An 11658-nucleotide genomic window follows, 5' to 3' on the forward strand; every position below is an offset into this window, starting at 1 on the left:
CGGCACCTGGTAGTGGGTGCCTGGAACTCGTTGCCGGGGGAGGTAGTGGAAGCAGATACGGTAGTGACTTTTAAGGGGCGTCTTGACAAATACATGAATGAGATGGGAATAGAGGGATATGGTCCCCAGAAGCGTAGGGGGTTTTAGTTAAGACAGGCAGCATGGTCGGTGCAGGCTTGGAGGGCCGAAGGGCCTGTTCCTGTGCTGTAACTTTCTTTGTTCTTTGTTTGTTCCTTGTCAAAGGCCTTTTGGAAATCTAAATAAATCACGTCCACTGGTTCTCCTCTCTAGAGCATTTGCCTTTTTTCAAGAAACTTAAAATACTTTACTTAGCAGCTTGAAAACAGAATGACTAACCAGCTGGAAAGGGTCAAAAAATTTGGAATTAACTATCATTGGTCATTGTAAAAACCCATCTGATTCACTAATGTTCTTTCGGGAAGGAAATCGGTCATCCTTACATGGTTGGCCTTGCATGTGACTCCAGACCCACAGCAATGTGGTTTGCTATTAAGTTTCCTCTGAAATGGCCTAGCAATCCACTCAGTTCAAGAGTAATTAGGGATGGGCAACAATGCTGGCCATGTCTGTGGTACCCACATCCCACAACAGAATAAATGAAGCAGTTAGAGAAAGGTTAGAAGAAACCTTAACAGTAGAACAGAGGCACAAAATTAAAAGCACAATGAAGATTAAATAGCTAATTTCTTCATACCTAATGATGAATCAACTTGTACCATATGAACAAAGAAAATTAAAGCACAGAAACAGGCCATTCGGCCCTCCAAGCCTGCACCGATCATGCTGCCTGACTTAACTAAAACCCCCTACCCTTCCGGGGACCAAAATACATGGTTATCGATCTTTCAGTCATTGGAAACAGCTTCTCACTATTTACTCTTACTAAAATCCTCCAATCCCCTCTGCTTCAAAGGAGTACAATCCCCAGTCTCGTCACATGAGAGCAACCCCTCCCTCATTCCTGGTATCATTCAAATAAATTTCTTCTGTAAGCTCAAACTCCAAATAAATAATCCAAATGCACTCTGTATAATTGCACGGATTTTTACAGATGTACCACAGAAAACGCTGACCAAGACCGCAAGAAACTACAAAGGATTGTGAACGTAGCCCAGTTCATCACACAAACCAGGGGTACCAATATCCTGGCAGGAAGGTTGGCTAAGGCTACTGGGGAGACTTTAAACTAGAAGGGTTGGGGGGAGGGAATCGAGATGAGGTGACTGAGAGCAAGGAGGGTAGCCCGCAAATAGAGAAGGATTGTAGACAGTGTAAGAGGGAGAATAGACGAGTGATGGAGAAGGGGAGAGCTCAGACCAAAGGTTTGAGATGTGTCTATTTTAACGGCAGGAGTGTAGTGAATAAAGTGGATGGCTTAGAGTGTGGATCGATGCTTGGAAGTATGATGTGGTGGCCATTTCGGAGACTTGGGGACAGGGACAGGACTGGATACTTCAGGTGCCGGGCTTCAGATGTTTCAGAAAGGACAGAGAGGGAGGCAAGGGGGAGGAGGGGGGGTGGAGGAGTGGCACTGTTGATCCGGGATAGTGTCACAGCTGTGGAGAAAGTGGACGCCGTGGAGGGATTGTCGACGGAGTCTCTGTGGGTGGAAGTTCGGAGCGGGAAGGGGTCGATAACTTTGCTGGGTGTTTTCTATAGGCCGCCCAACAGTAACAGGGATGTTGCGGAGCAGATAGGGAAACAGATCCTGGAGAGATGTAGTAATAACAGGGTTGTCGTGATGGGAGACTTCAATTTCCCAAACATCGATTGGAATATCCCGAGGGTAAGGGGGTTGGATGGGGAGGAGTTTGTTAGGTGTGTTCAGGAAGGTTTCCTGACACAGCATGTGGATAAGCCTACAAGAGGAGAGGCTGTACTCGATCTGGTACTGGCTAATGAGCCTGGACAGGTGTCGGATCTCTCAGTGGGGGAGCATCTTGGGGATAGTGATCATAACTCTATCTCCTTTACGCTAGCATTGGAAAGGGATAGGATCAGGCGAGCTAGGAAAGTGCTTATCTGGAGTAAGGGGAAATATGAAGCAATCAGGCGGGAGATTAGAGGCGTTGATTGGAAGGAGGTATTCTCGAGGAAAAGTACCGAAGTAAGGTGGCAGATTTTCAAGGAATGTTTGTCTAGAGTTCTGAATGACAACGTTCCAATGAGACAGGGAGGTTTTGGTAGGTTACGGGAACCGTGGTGCACGAAAGCTGTGCTGAACCTAGTCAAAAAGAAAAGGAAAGCGCACAAAAGGTTCAGAGAGCTAGGCGATGATAGGGATCTAGATGAGTATACGGTTTGTAGGAAGGGACTTAAGAAGGAAATTAGGAGAGCCAGAAGGGGTCACGAGAAGGACTTGGCAGGTAAGATTAAGGAGAACCCTAAGGCATTCTATAAATATGCAAAGAGTAAAAGGATGAGATGTGAAGGTATAGGAAAGGGAATAGAAATGACCCTGGTAATTATAGACCAGTTAGTCTTACTTCGGTGGTTGGTAAATTGATGGAAAAGGTCCTTAGGGATGGGATTTACGACCATTTAGAAAGATGCGGATTAATCCGGGATAGTCAGCACGGATTCGTGAAGGGCAAGTCGTGCCTCACAAATTTGATTGAATTTTTTAAGGAGGTAACTAAGTGTGTTGATGAAGGTAGGGCAGTTGATGTTATATACATGGATTTTAGTAAGGCGTTTGATAAGGACCCCCATGGTCGGTTTATGATGAAAGTGAGGAGGTGTGGGATAGAGGGAAAGTTGGCCGATTGGATAGGTAACTGGCTGTCTGATCGAAGACAGAAAGTGGTGGTGGATGGAAGATTTTCGGATTGGAGGCAGGTTGCTAGCGGAGTGCCACAGGGATCAGTGCTTGGTCCTCTGCTCTTTGTGATTTTTATTAATGACTTAGAGGAGGGGGCTGAAGGGTGGATCAGTAAATTTGCTGATGACACCAAGATTGGTGGAGTAGTGGATGAGGTGGAGGGCTGTTGTACGCTGCAAAGAGACATAGATAGGATGCAAAGCTGGGCTGAAAAATGGCAAATGGAGTTTAACCCTGATAAATGTGAGGTGATTCATTTTGGTAGGACTAATTTAAATGTGGATTACAGGGTCAAAGGTAGGGTTCTGAAGACTGTGGAGGAACAGAAAGATCTTGGGGTCCATATCCACAGATCTCTAAAGGTTGCCACTCAAGTGGATAGAGCTGTGAAGAAGGCCTATAGTGTGTTAGCTTTTATTAACAGGGGGTTGGGGTTTAAGAGCCGTGGGGTTATGCTGCAACTGTACAGGACCTTGGTGAGACCACATTTGGAATATTGTGTGCAGTTCTGGTCACCTCACTATAAGAAGGATGTGGAAGCGCTGGAAAGAGTGCAGAGGAGATTTACCAGGATGCTGCCTGGTTTGGAGGGTAGGTCTTATGAGGAAAGGTTGAGGGAGCTAGGGCTGTTCTCTCTGGAGTGGAGGAGGCTGAGGGGAGACTTAATAGAGGTTTATAAAATGAAGAAGGGGATAGATAGAGTGAACATTCAAAGACTATTTACTCGGGTGGATGGAGCTATTACAACGGGGCATAACTATAAGGTTCGTGGTCGGAGATATAGGAAGGATATCAGAGGTAGGTTCTTTACGCAGAGAGTGGTTGGGGTGTGGAATGGACTGCCTGCAGTGATAGTGGAGTCAGACACTTTAGGAACATTTAAGCGGTTATTGGATAGGCACATGGAGCACACCAGGATGATAGGGAGTGGGATAGCTTGATCTTGGTTTCAGATAAAGCTCGGCACAACATCGTGGGCCGAAGGGCCTGTTCTGTGCTGTACTGTTCTATGTTCTATGACCTATAAAATGTGAAGGTGAGAAAGTCTGTACAGAACCTTATGTGAGGAATAAAAGAATGACCAGGGTGAGGTTGGGGCCGGTCAAGGACAGCAGTGGGAATTTGTGCATGGAGACAGAAGAGATAGGAGAGGTGATGAATGAATACTTTTCTTCGATGTTCACCAAGGAGAGGGGCCATGTTTTTGAGGAAGAGAGGGTGTCACAGGCTGATAGGCTGGAGGAAGTAGATGTTCGGAGGGAAGATGTACTAGCAATTTTGAATAAACTGAAAGTTGATAAGTTCCCTGGGCCTGATGAAATATATCCTAGGATTCTTTGGGAGGCAAGGGATGAGATAGCAGAGCCTTTGGCATTGATCTTTGGGTCCTCACTGTCCACGGGGGTGGTGCCAGAGGACTGGAGAGTGGCGAATGTTGTTCCTCTGTTTAAGAAAGGGAATAGAAATGACCCTGGTAATTATAGACCGGTTAGCCTTACTTCGGTGGTCGGTAAGTTGATGGAAAAGGTCCTTAGGAATAGGATTTACGACCATTTAGAAAGATGCAGCTTAATCCGGGATAGTCAGCATGGATTTGTGAAGGGCAAGTCTTGCCTCACAAATTTGATAGAATTTTTTGAGGAGGTAGCGAAGTGTGTAGATGAAGGTAGTGCAGTTGATGCCATATACATGGATTTTAGTAAGGCGTTTGATAAAGTCCCCCACGGTTGGCTTATGAAGAAAGTAAGGATGTGTGGGATAGAGGAAGGTTTGGCCGATTGGATAGGTAACTGGCTATCTAACAGAAGACAGAGGGTGGTGGTGGATGGAAAGTTTTCAGACTGGAAACCGGTTACCAGCGGGGTGCCACAGGGATCAGTGCTTGGTCCTCTGCTATTTGTAATTTTTATAAATGACTTGGAGGAGGGGGCTGAAGGGTGGATCAGTAAATTTGCTGATGACACCAAGATTGATGGAGTAGTGTACGAGGTGGAGGGCTGTTGTAGGCTGCAAAGAGACATAGATAGGATGCAAAGCTGGGCTGAAAAATGGCAAATGGAGTTTAACCCTGATAAATGTGAGGTGATTCATTTTGGTAGGACTAATTTAAATGTGGATTACAGGGTCAAAGGTATGGTTCTGAAGAATGTGGAGGAACAGAGAGATCTTGGGGTTCATGTCCATAGATCTCTGAAGGTTGCCACTCAAGTGGATAGAGCCGTGAAGAAGGCCTATAGTGTGTTGGCGTTCATTAACAGGGGGTTTGAGTTTAAGAGCCGTGGGATTATGCTGCAACTGTACAAGACCTTGATGAGACCACATTTGGAATATTGTGTGCAGTTCTGGTCACCTCACTACAAGAAGGATGTGGAGACACTGGAAAGAGTGCAAAGGAGATTTACCAGGATGTTGCCTGGTTTGGAGGGTAGGTCTTATGAGGAAAGGTTGAGGGAACTTGGGCTTTTCTCTTTGGAGCGGAGGAGGTTGAGAGGAGACTTGATCGAGGTTTATAAGATGATGAGGGGGATAGATCGAGTGAACGTTCAAAGACTATTTCCTCGGGTGAATGGAGCGGTAACTAGGGGGCATAACTATAGGGTTCATGGTGGGAGATATAGGAAGGATGTCCGAGGTAGGTTTTTTACTCAGAGTTGGTGGGGTGTGGAATGGACTGTCTGCAGGGATAGTGGAGTCAGAAACTTTAGGAACATTTAAGAAGCTATTGGATAGGCACATGGAGTACTTCGGGATGATAGGGAGGAAATAGCTTGATCTGGGTTTCAGACAAAGCTCGGCGCAACATCGTGGGCCGAAGGGCCTGTTCTGTGCTGTACTGTTCTATGTTCTAAGTAGCAGAGGTGCTTAACGAATACTTTACCTCGGTATTCACGGTGAAAAGAGACCTGGGTGGTTGTATTACAGGATTGCGGCGGACTGAAAAGATTGAGTTTGTGGTCATTAAGAAAGAGGATGTGTTGGAAATTTTGAATAGCATCAGGATCGATAAGTCGCCAGGACCGGATGGGATGTACCCCAGGTTACTGTGGGAGGCGAGGGAAGAATTGCAGAGCCTCTGGCGATTATCTTTGCGTCGTCGATGGAGACGGGAGAGGTTCCGGAGGATTGCGGATGTGGTTCCTATATTCAAGAAAGGGAATAGGGATAGCCCAGGAAATTACTGACCGGTGAGTCTAACCTCAGTGGTTGGTAAGTTGATGGAGAAGATCCTGAGGGACAGGATTTATGAATATTTAGGGAGGTTTAATATGCTCAAAAGTAGTCAGCACGGCTTTGTCAAAGGCAAAGAGCCTGGTGGAGTTCTTTGAAAATGTGACTAAACACATTGACGAAGGAAAAGCGGTAGATGTGGTTTACATGGACTTCAGCAAGGCATTCGATAAGGTCCCCCATGCAAGACTTCTCGAGAAAGTGAGAGGGCATGGGATCCAAGGGGCTGTTGCCTTGTGGATCCAGAACTGGCTTGCCTGCAGAAGGCAGAGAGTGGTTGTAGATGGGTCTTTTTCTGAATGGAGGTTGGTCACCAGTGGAGTGCCCCAGGGATCTGTTCTGGGACCCTTGCTGTTTGTCATCTTCATAAATGACCTGGATGAGGAAGTGGAGGGATGGGTGGCAGGTTTGCTGACGACACGAAGGTTGGTGGTGTTGTGGAAAGTTTGGTGGGATGTCAGAAGCTGCAGAGTGACATAGATAGGATGCAAGACTGGGCGGAGAAGTGGCAGATGGACTTCAACCCGGATAAATGTGTAGTGGTCCATTTTGGCAGGTCAAATGGGATGAAATCATAGAAACCCTACTGTACAGAAAGAGGCCATTTGGCCCATCGAGTCTGCACCGACCACAATCCCACCCAGGCCCTACCCCCATATCCCTACATATTTTACCCACTAATCCCTCTAATCTATGCATCCCAGGACACTAAGGGGCAATTTTTAGCATGGCCAATCAACCTAACCCGCACATCTTTGGACTGTGGGGGGAAACCGGAGCACCCGGAGGAAACCCACGCAGACACAAGGAGAATGTGCAAATTCCACACAGACAGTGACCCAAGCTGGGAATCGAACCCAGGTCCCTGGAGCTGTGAAGCAGCAGTGCTAACCACTGTGCTACCATCAGGGGTAAGACTCTTAGCAATGTAGAGGATCAGAAGAGTCCATAGGACTCTTAAATCGGCCTCGCAGGTGGAGGAGGTGGTTAAGAAGGCGTATGGTGTGCTGGCCTTCATCAATCGAGGGATTGAGTTTAGGAGTCGGGGGAATAATGATGCAGCTTTATAAGACCCTTGTCAGACCCCACCTGGAGTACTGTGCCCAGTTCTGGTCGCCTCATTACAGGAAGGATGTGGAAGCCATAGAAAGGGTGCAGAGGAGATTTACAAGGATGTTGCCTGGATTGGGTGGCATGCCTTATGAGGATAGGTTGAGGGAGCTCAGTCTTTTCTCCTTGGAAAGACGAAGGATGAGAGGTGACCTGATAGAGGTTTATAAGATGTTGAGAGGTATAGATTGGGTGGATTCTCAGAGGCTTTTTCCCAGGGCTGAAATGGTTGCTACGAGAGGACACAGGTTTAAGGTGCTGGGGAGTAGGTACAGAGGAGATGTCAGGGGTAAGTTTTTCACTCAGAGGGTGGTGGGTGAGTGGAATCGGCTGCCGTCAGTGGTGGTGGTGGCAAACTCAATAAGGTCTTTTAAGAGACTTCTGGATGAGTACATGGGACTTAATAGGATTGAGGGTTATAGGTAAGTCTATTTATAAGCCTAGGTAGGTAGGGACACGACCGGCGCAACTTGTGGGTCGAAGGGCCTGTTTGTGCTGTAGTTTTTCTATGTTCTAAACCAGCCTCCTGTTCATTGACTCCGTCTACACTTCCCTCTGCCTCGGAAAAGCAGCCAGCATAATATCACAGCAGTAAGGAGGGAGGGTATTTCTGAGGGTTCGCCCACTGAGTCTATATGGGTAGAAATGAAAAATAAGAAGGGGGAAATCACTTTGATAGGGTTGAACTATAGGCCCCCAAATAATCAGTGGGAAATTGAGGAGCAAATATGTAAGGAGATTACAGATAGCTCGAAGAAAAATGGGGGATTTTACCTTTCCCAACATTGACTGGGACAGCCATAGTATTAGAGGATTGGATGGAGAGAAATTTGTTGAGTGTATTCAGGAGGAATTTCTCATTCAGTATGTGGATGGCCCAACTAGAGAGGGGGCAAAACTTGACCTCCTCTTGGAAAATAAGGACGGGCAGGTGACAAAAGTGTTAGCGAGGGATCACTTTGGGACCAGTGACCATAATTCCATTAATTTTAAGATAGCTATGGAGAATGAAAGATCTGGCTCAAAAGTTACAGTTCTAAATTGGGGCAAGGCCAATTTTGATGGTATCAGACAGGAACTTTCAAAAGTTGATTGGGGGAGTCTGTTGGCAGGGAAGGAGGCGGCTGGTAAACGGGAGGCTTTCAAAAGTGCGTTAACCAGGGTCCAGAGTAAACACAATCCTTTTAGAGTGAAGGGCAAGACTGGTAGAAGTCGGGAACCCTGGATGACTCAGGATATTGAGGCCCTGGTCAAAAGGAGGGAGGCATATGGCATGCATAGCAGATCCCTTGAAGAGTTGCGGAGTTTAATAGTATGAGGCAACCTTATTGAGACATAGAACATAGGGAGCTTGATAGGGTAGATGCTGACAGGTTGTTTCCCCTTGTGAAAGAGTCTCGGATCAAAGGGTATAATCTTCGAGTAAGGGGTTTGCCCAATTAAGACAGAGATCAGGAGGAATTTCTTCTCTCAGAGGGTAGTGAATCTGCAGAATTCTTTACCAGAGGGCTGTATAGACTGGGTCATTTGGTTCAAGGCTGAGAGACAGACTGATTTTTAATCAGTAAGGGAATCATGGGTTATGGAGATAAGGCGGGAAAGTGACGTTCTGATTCTCAAACCAGATCAATCATGATCTCATTGAAAGACAGAGCAGACTCGATGGGCCGAATGGCATACTGCAGCTCCTATGTCTTATGGTCAGCATAAATGGATGACACAAAGATAGCAATATGTGAAGAGGACGTAAGGAAGCTACAAAGGGACATAGATTGGTTAGGTAAGTTGACAAAGATCTGGCAAATGGAGTATAATATGGGAAAATGTGCAACTGTCCATTTTGGCAGGAAAAATAATAAACATTTACTTAAATGGTGAGATACAACAGAGCAGCGATTCAGAGGGATCTGGGTGTCCAAGAGCATAAATCAGAATAGGCTAGTATGTAGAGCCAGTGAGTAATTAGGCAAGCTCACGCAATGTTATCAATTGTGAGGGAAAATGAATATAAAAGGAGGAGGTTATGCTTCAGTTGTACAGAGCACTGGTGAGACCACTCTGTATTATTCCTGCCCAAATGGACAATTTCATATTTTGGAGATGGGAAGTATAATGAGTGGCGTTTCCCTGCTGTTTATTATATTCCTTATGTTGATAACAATGGGATTTTTAAAATCTTTGGTACACAAGTAACCATTGAATAAGGACAGAAAACTGGAAGAGCAGAACGGCAGAAATCAGCAAACAGTCAAGATCAAACCCAGCTCACTGATAACAAGTGACAACAAGAGCCCAGGTAAAAGGTAGTCGACAGTCAGATACTGACCCGACACTGTTGATGACTCACTCGGGTTCAATTTGCACAACAGTTCAAGTTACATGATCAAACATGTCATTTCCTAGCTTTTCACAGGCGTGCCCTGTGAAAGAGGGGATGGGGAATGGGGGGTCGTGCGCGGGCGGGCGGTGCGGGGGCGCGAGGCGATGCGGGGGGGGCGATGCGGGGGCGGGCGATGAGGGGGGAGGAGCGATGCGGGGGGAGGAGCGATGCGGGGGTGGCGATGCGGGGGGCGGGGATGCGGGGAGGAGCGATGCGGGGGGGGGGGGGCGGGCGATGCTGGGTGGCGGGCGATGCTGGGTGGCGGGCGGGGCGATGCGGGGGGGGGGAATGGGGGGGGAGGGGCGACGCGGGGGCGACGCGGGGGAGTGGGGGCGACGCGGGGGAGTGGGGGCGACGCGGGGGAGTGGGGGCGACGCGGGGGAGTGGGGGCGACGCGGGGGAGTGGGGGCGACGCGGGGGAGTGGGGGCGACGCGGGGGAGTGGGGGCGACGCGGGGGAGTGGGGGCGACGCGGGGGAGTGGGGGCGACGCGGGGGAGTGGGGGCGACGCGGGGGAGTGGGGGCGACGCGGGGGAGTGGGGGCGACGCGGGGGAGTGGGGGCGACGCGGGGGAGTGGGGGCGACGCGGGGGAGTGGGGGCGACGCGGGGGAGTGGGGGCGACGCGGGGGAGTGGGGGCGACGCGGGGGAGTGGGGGCGACGCGGGGGAGTGGGGGCGACGCGGGGGAGTGGGGGCGACGCGGGGGAGTGGGGGCGACGCGGGGGAGTGGGGGTGATGTGGGGCGATGTGAGGGGGGTGAGGTGATGTGGGGGGGTGTGATGTGTGTGGGGGGGGGTGTGATGTGTGTGGGGGAGGTTGATGTGGGGGGGTGGTGTATGTTGGGGGGGGTGTATGTTGGGGGGGTGTATGTTGGGGGGGTGTATGTTGGGGGGGGTGTATGTTGGGGGGGGTGTATGTTGGGGGGGGTGTATGTTGGGGGGGGTGTATGTTGGGGGGGTGTATGTTGGGGGGGTGTATGTTGGGGGGGTGTATGTTGGGGGGGTGTATGTTGGGGGGGTGTATGTTGGGGGGGTGTATGTTGGGGGGGGTGGGGGTGATGTGGGGGGGGTGGGGGTGATGTGGGGGGGGTGGGGGTGATGTGGGGGGGGTGGGGGTGATGTGGGGGGGGTGGGGGTGATGTGGGGGGGGTGGGGGTGATGTGGGGGGGGTGGGGGTGATGTGGGGGGGGTGGGGGTGATGTGGGGGGGGTGGGGGTGATGTGGGGGGGTGGGGGTGATGTGGGGGGGGGGGGGGGTGGTGATGTGGGGGGGGGGGGTGGTGATGTGGGGGGGGGGGGGTATATGTTGGGGGGGATTGAGGGATGAATCACCCCCCCGCACTCACTTCATGTTCTCCACATCGCGGCCTTTCCTCAGGCAGAGCGGGATGACCGGCACCGCCAGCGCCATGATCCAGCTGTAGTAAAAAGCCATCTTGCTGTAGTAGCGGAAGCCGGGGCTCAGCAGCCAGAGCAGCGGCACCAGCAGCGGCACCGCCAGCAGCAGCCAGAGCGGGGCCATGGCCCGAGGCCCGGAGGCCGGCCTGGGGGGAGCGTCAACCGAGCCCGCCGCCGCCTCGGCGTCTCCCGGTCCCTCGGCGCCTCCCGGTCCCTCGGCGTCTCCCGGTCCCCCGGCCTCTCCCGGAGCCTCGGCGCCTCCCGGTCCCTCGGCGTCTCCCGATCCCTCGGCCTCTCTCGGAGCCTCGGCCTCTCTCGGTCCCGGAGCCTCCGCGGATCCAGGTGTCTCCCAGGTCCTGGCGCCGGTCTGTTTCCGGAATCTCCCCGCGCGGAGTTGCTTCCGGGAGACGCTAACGCGCATGCGCGAGTCGGATTGGCGGGTTCCGCCAGGCGACAGGCTGATGTTTACATTTATGTAGCGCCCACCGCCTCCCACTGAGCTCACCCAGCCTTCCCCTGGGTGCGGGGGGAGTCTGGCTGCGCCCAGTATTGATTAACCTTTCTGAACCCCACCCCAGGAGGAACCTGGAAGGAAATTTACAAGTGGTGATGTTCCCTTGCATCTGGAGAGAGTGGAGAAGATTCTGAAATGAAATGTGCCATTATGTGGAAGGTGGCACAGAAGCTGTTGCAAATGGAGAAT

General features: G+C 50.5%; 1 protein-coding gene across 1 annotated transcript in view; it reads right to left on the reverse strand.

Moving 5' to 3' along the window:
• agpat2 (1-acylglycerol-3-phosphate O-acyltransferase 2 (lysophosphatidic acid acyltransferase, beta)) overlaps positions 1–11349 on the reverse strand; it is a 68355-nt gene extending 57006 nt beyond the window's left edge. The window contains exon 1 of the mRNA XM_078226149.1: positions 10904–11349. Within this exon, the coding sequence (XP_078082275.1) occupies positions 10904–11079 (176 nt within the window). The 5' untranslated portion in view covers positions 11080–11349. The remainder of the gene's footprint in view (positions 1–10903) is intronic.
• Positions 11350–11658: the final 309 nt, after the last annotated feature.

This window comes from Mustelus asterias, chromosome 13 (genome assembly GCF_964213995.1).
Source record: "Mustelus asterias chromosome 13, sMusAst1.hap1.1, whole genome shotgun sequence".
Lineage (NCBI taxonomy): Eukaryota > Metazoa > Chordata > Chondrichthyes > Carcharhiniformes > Triakidae > Mustelus > Mustelus asterias.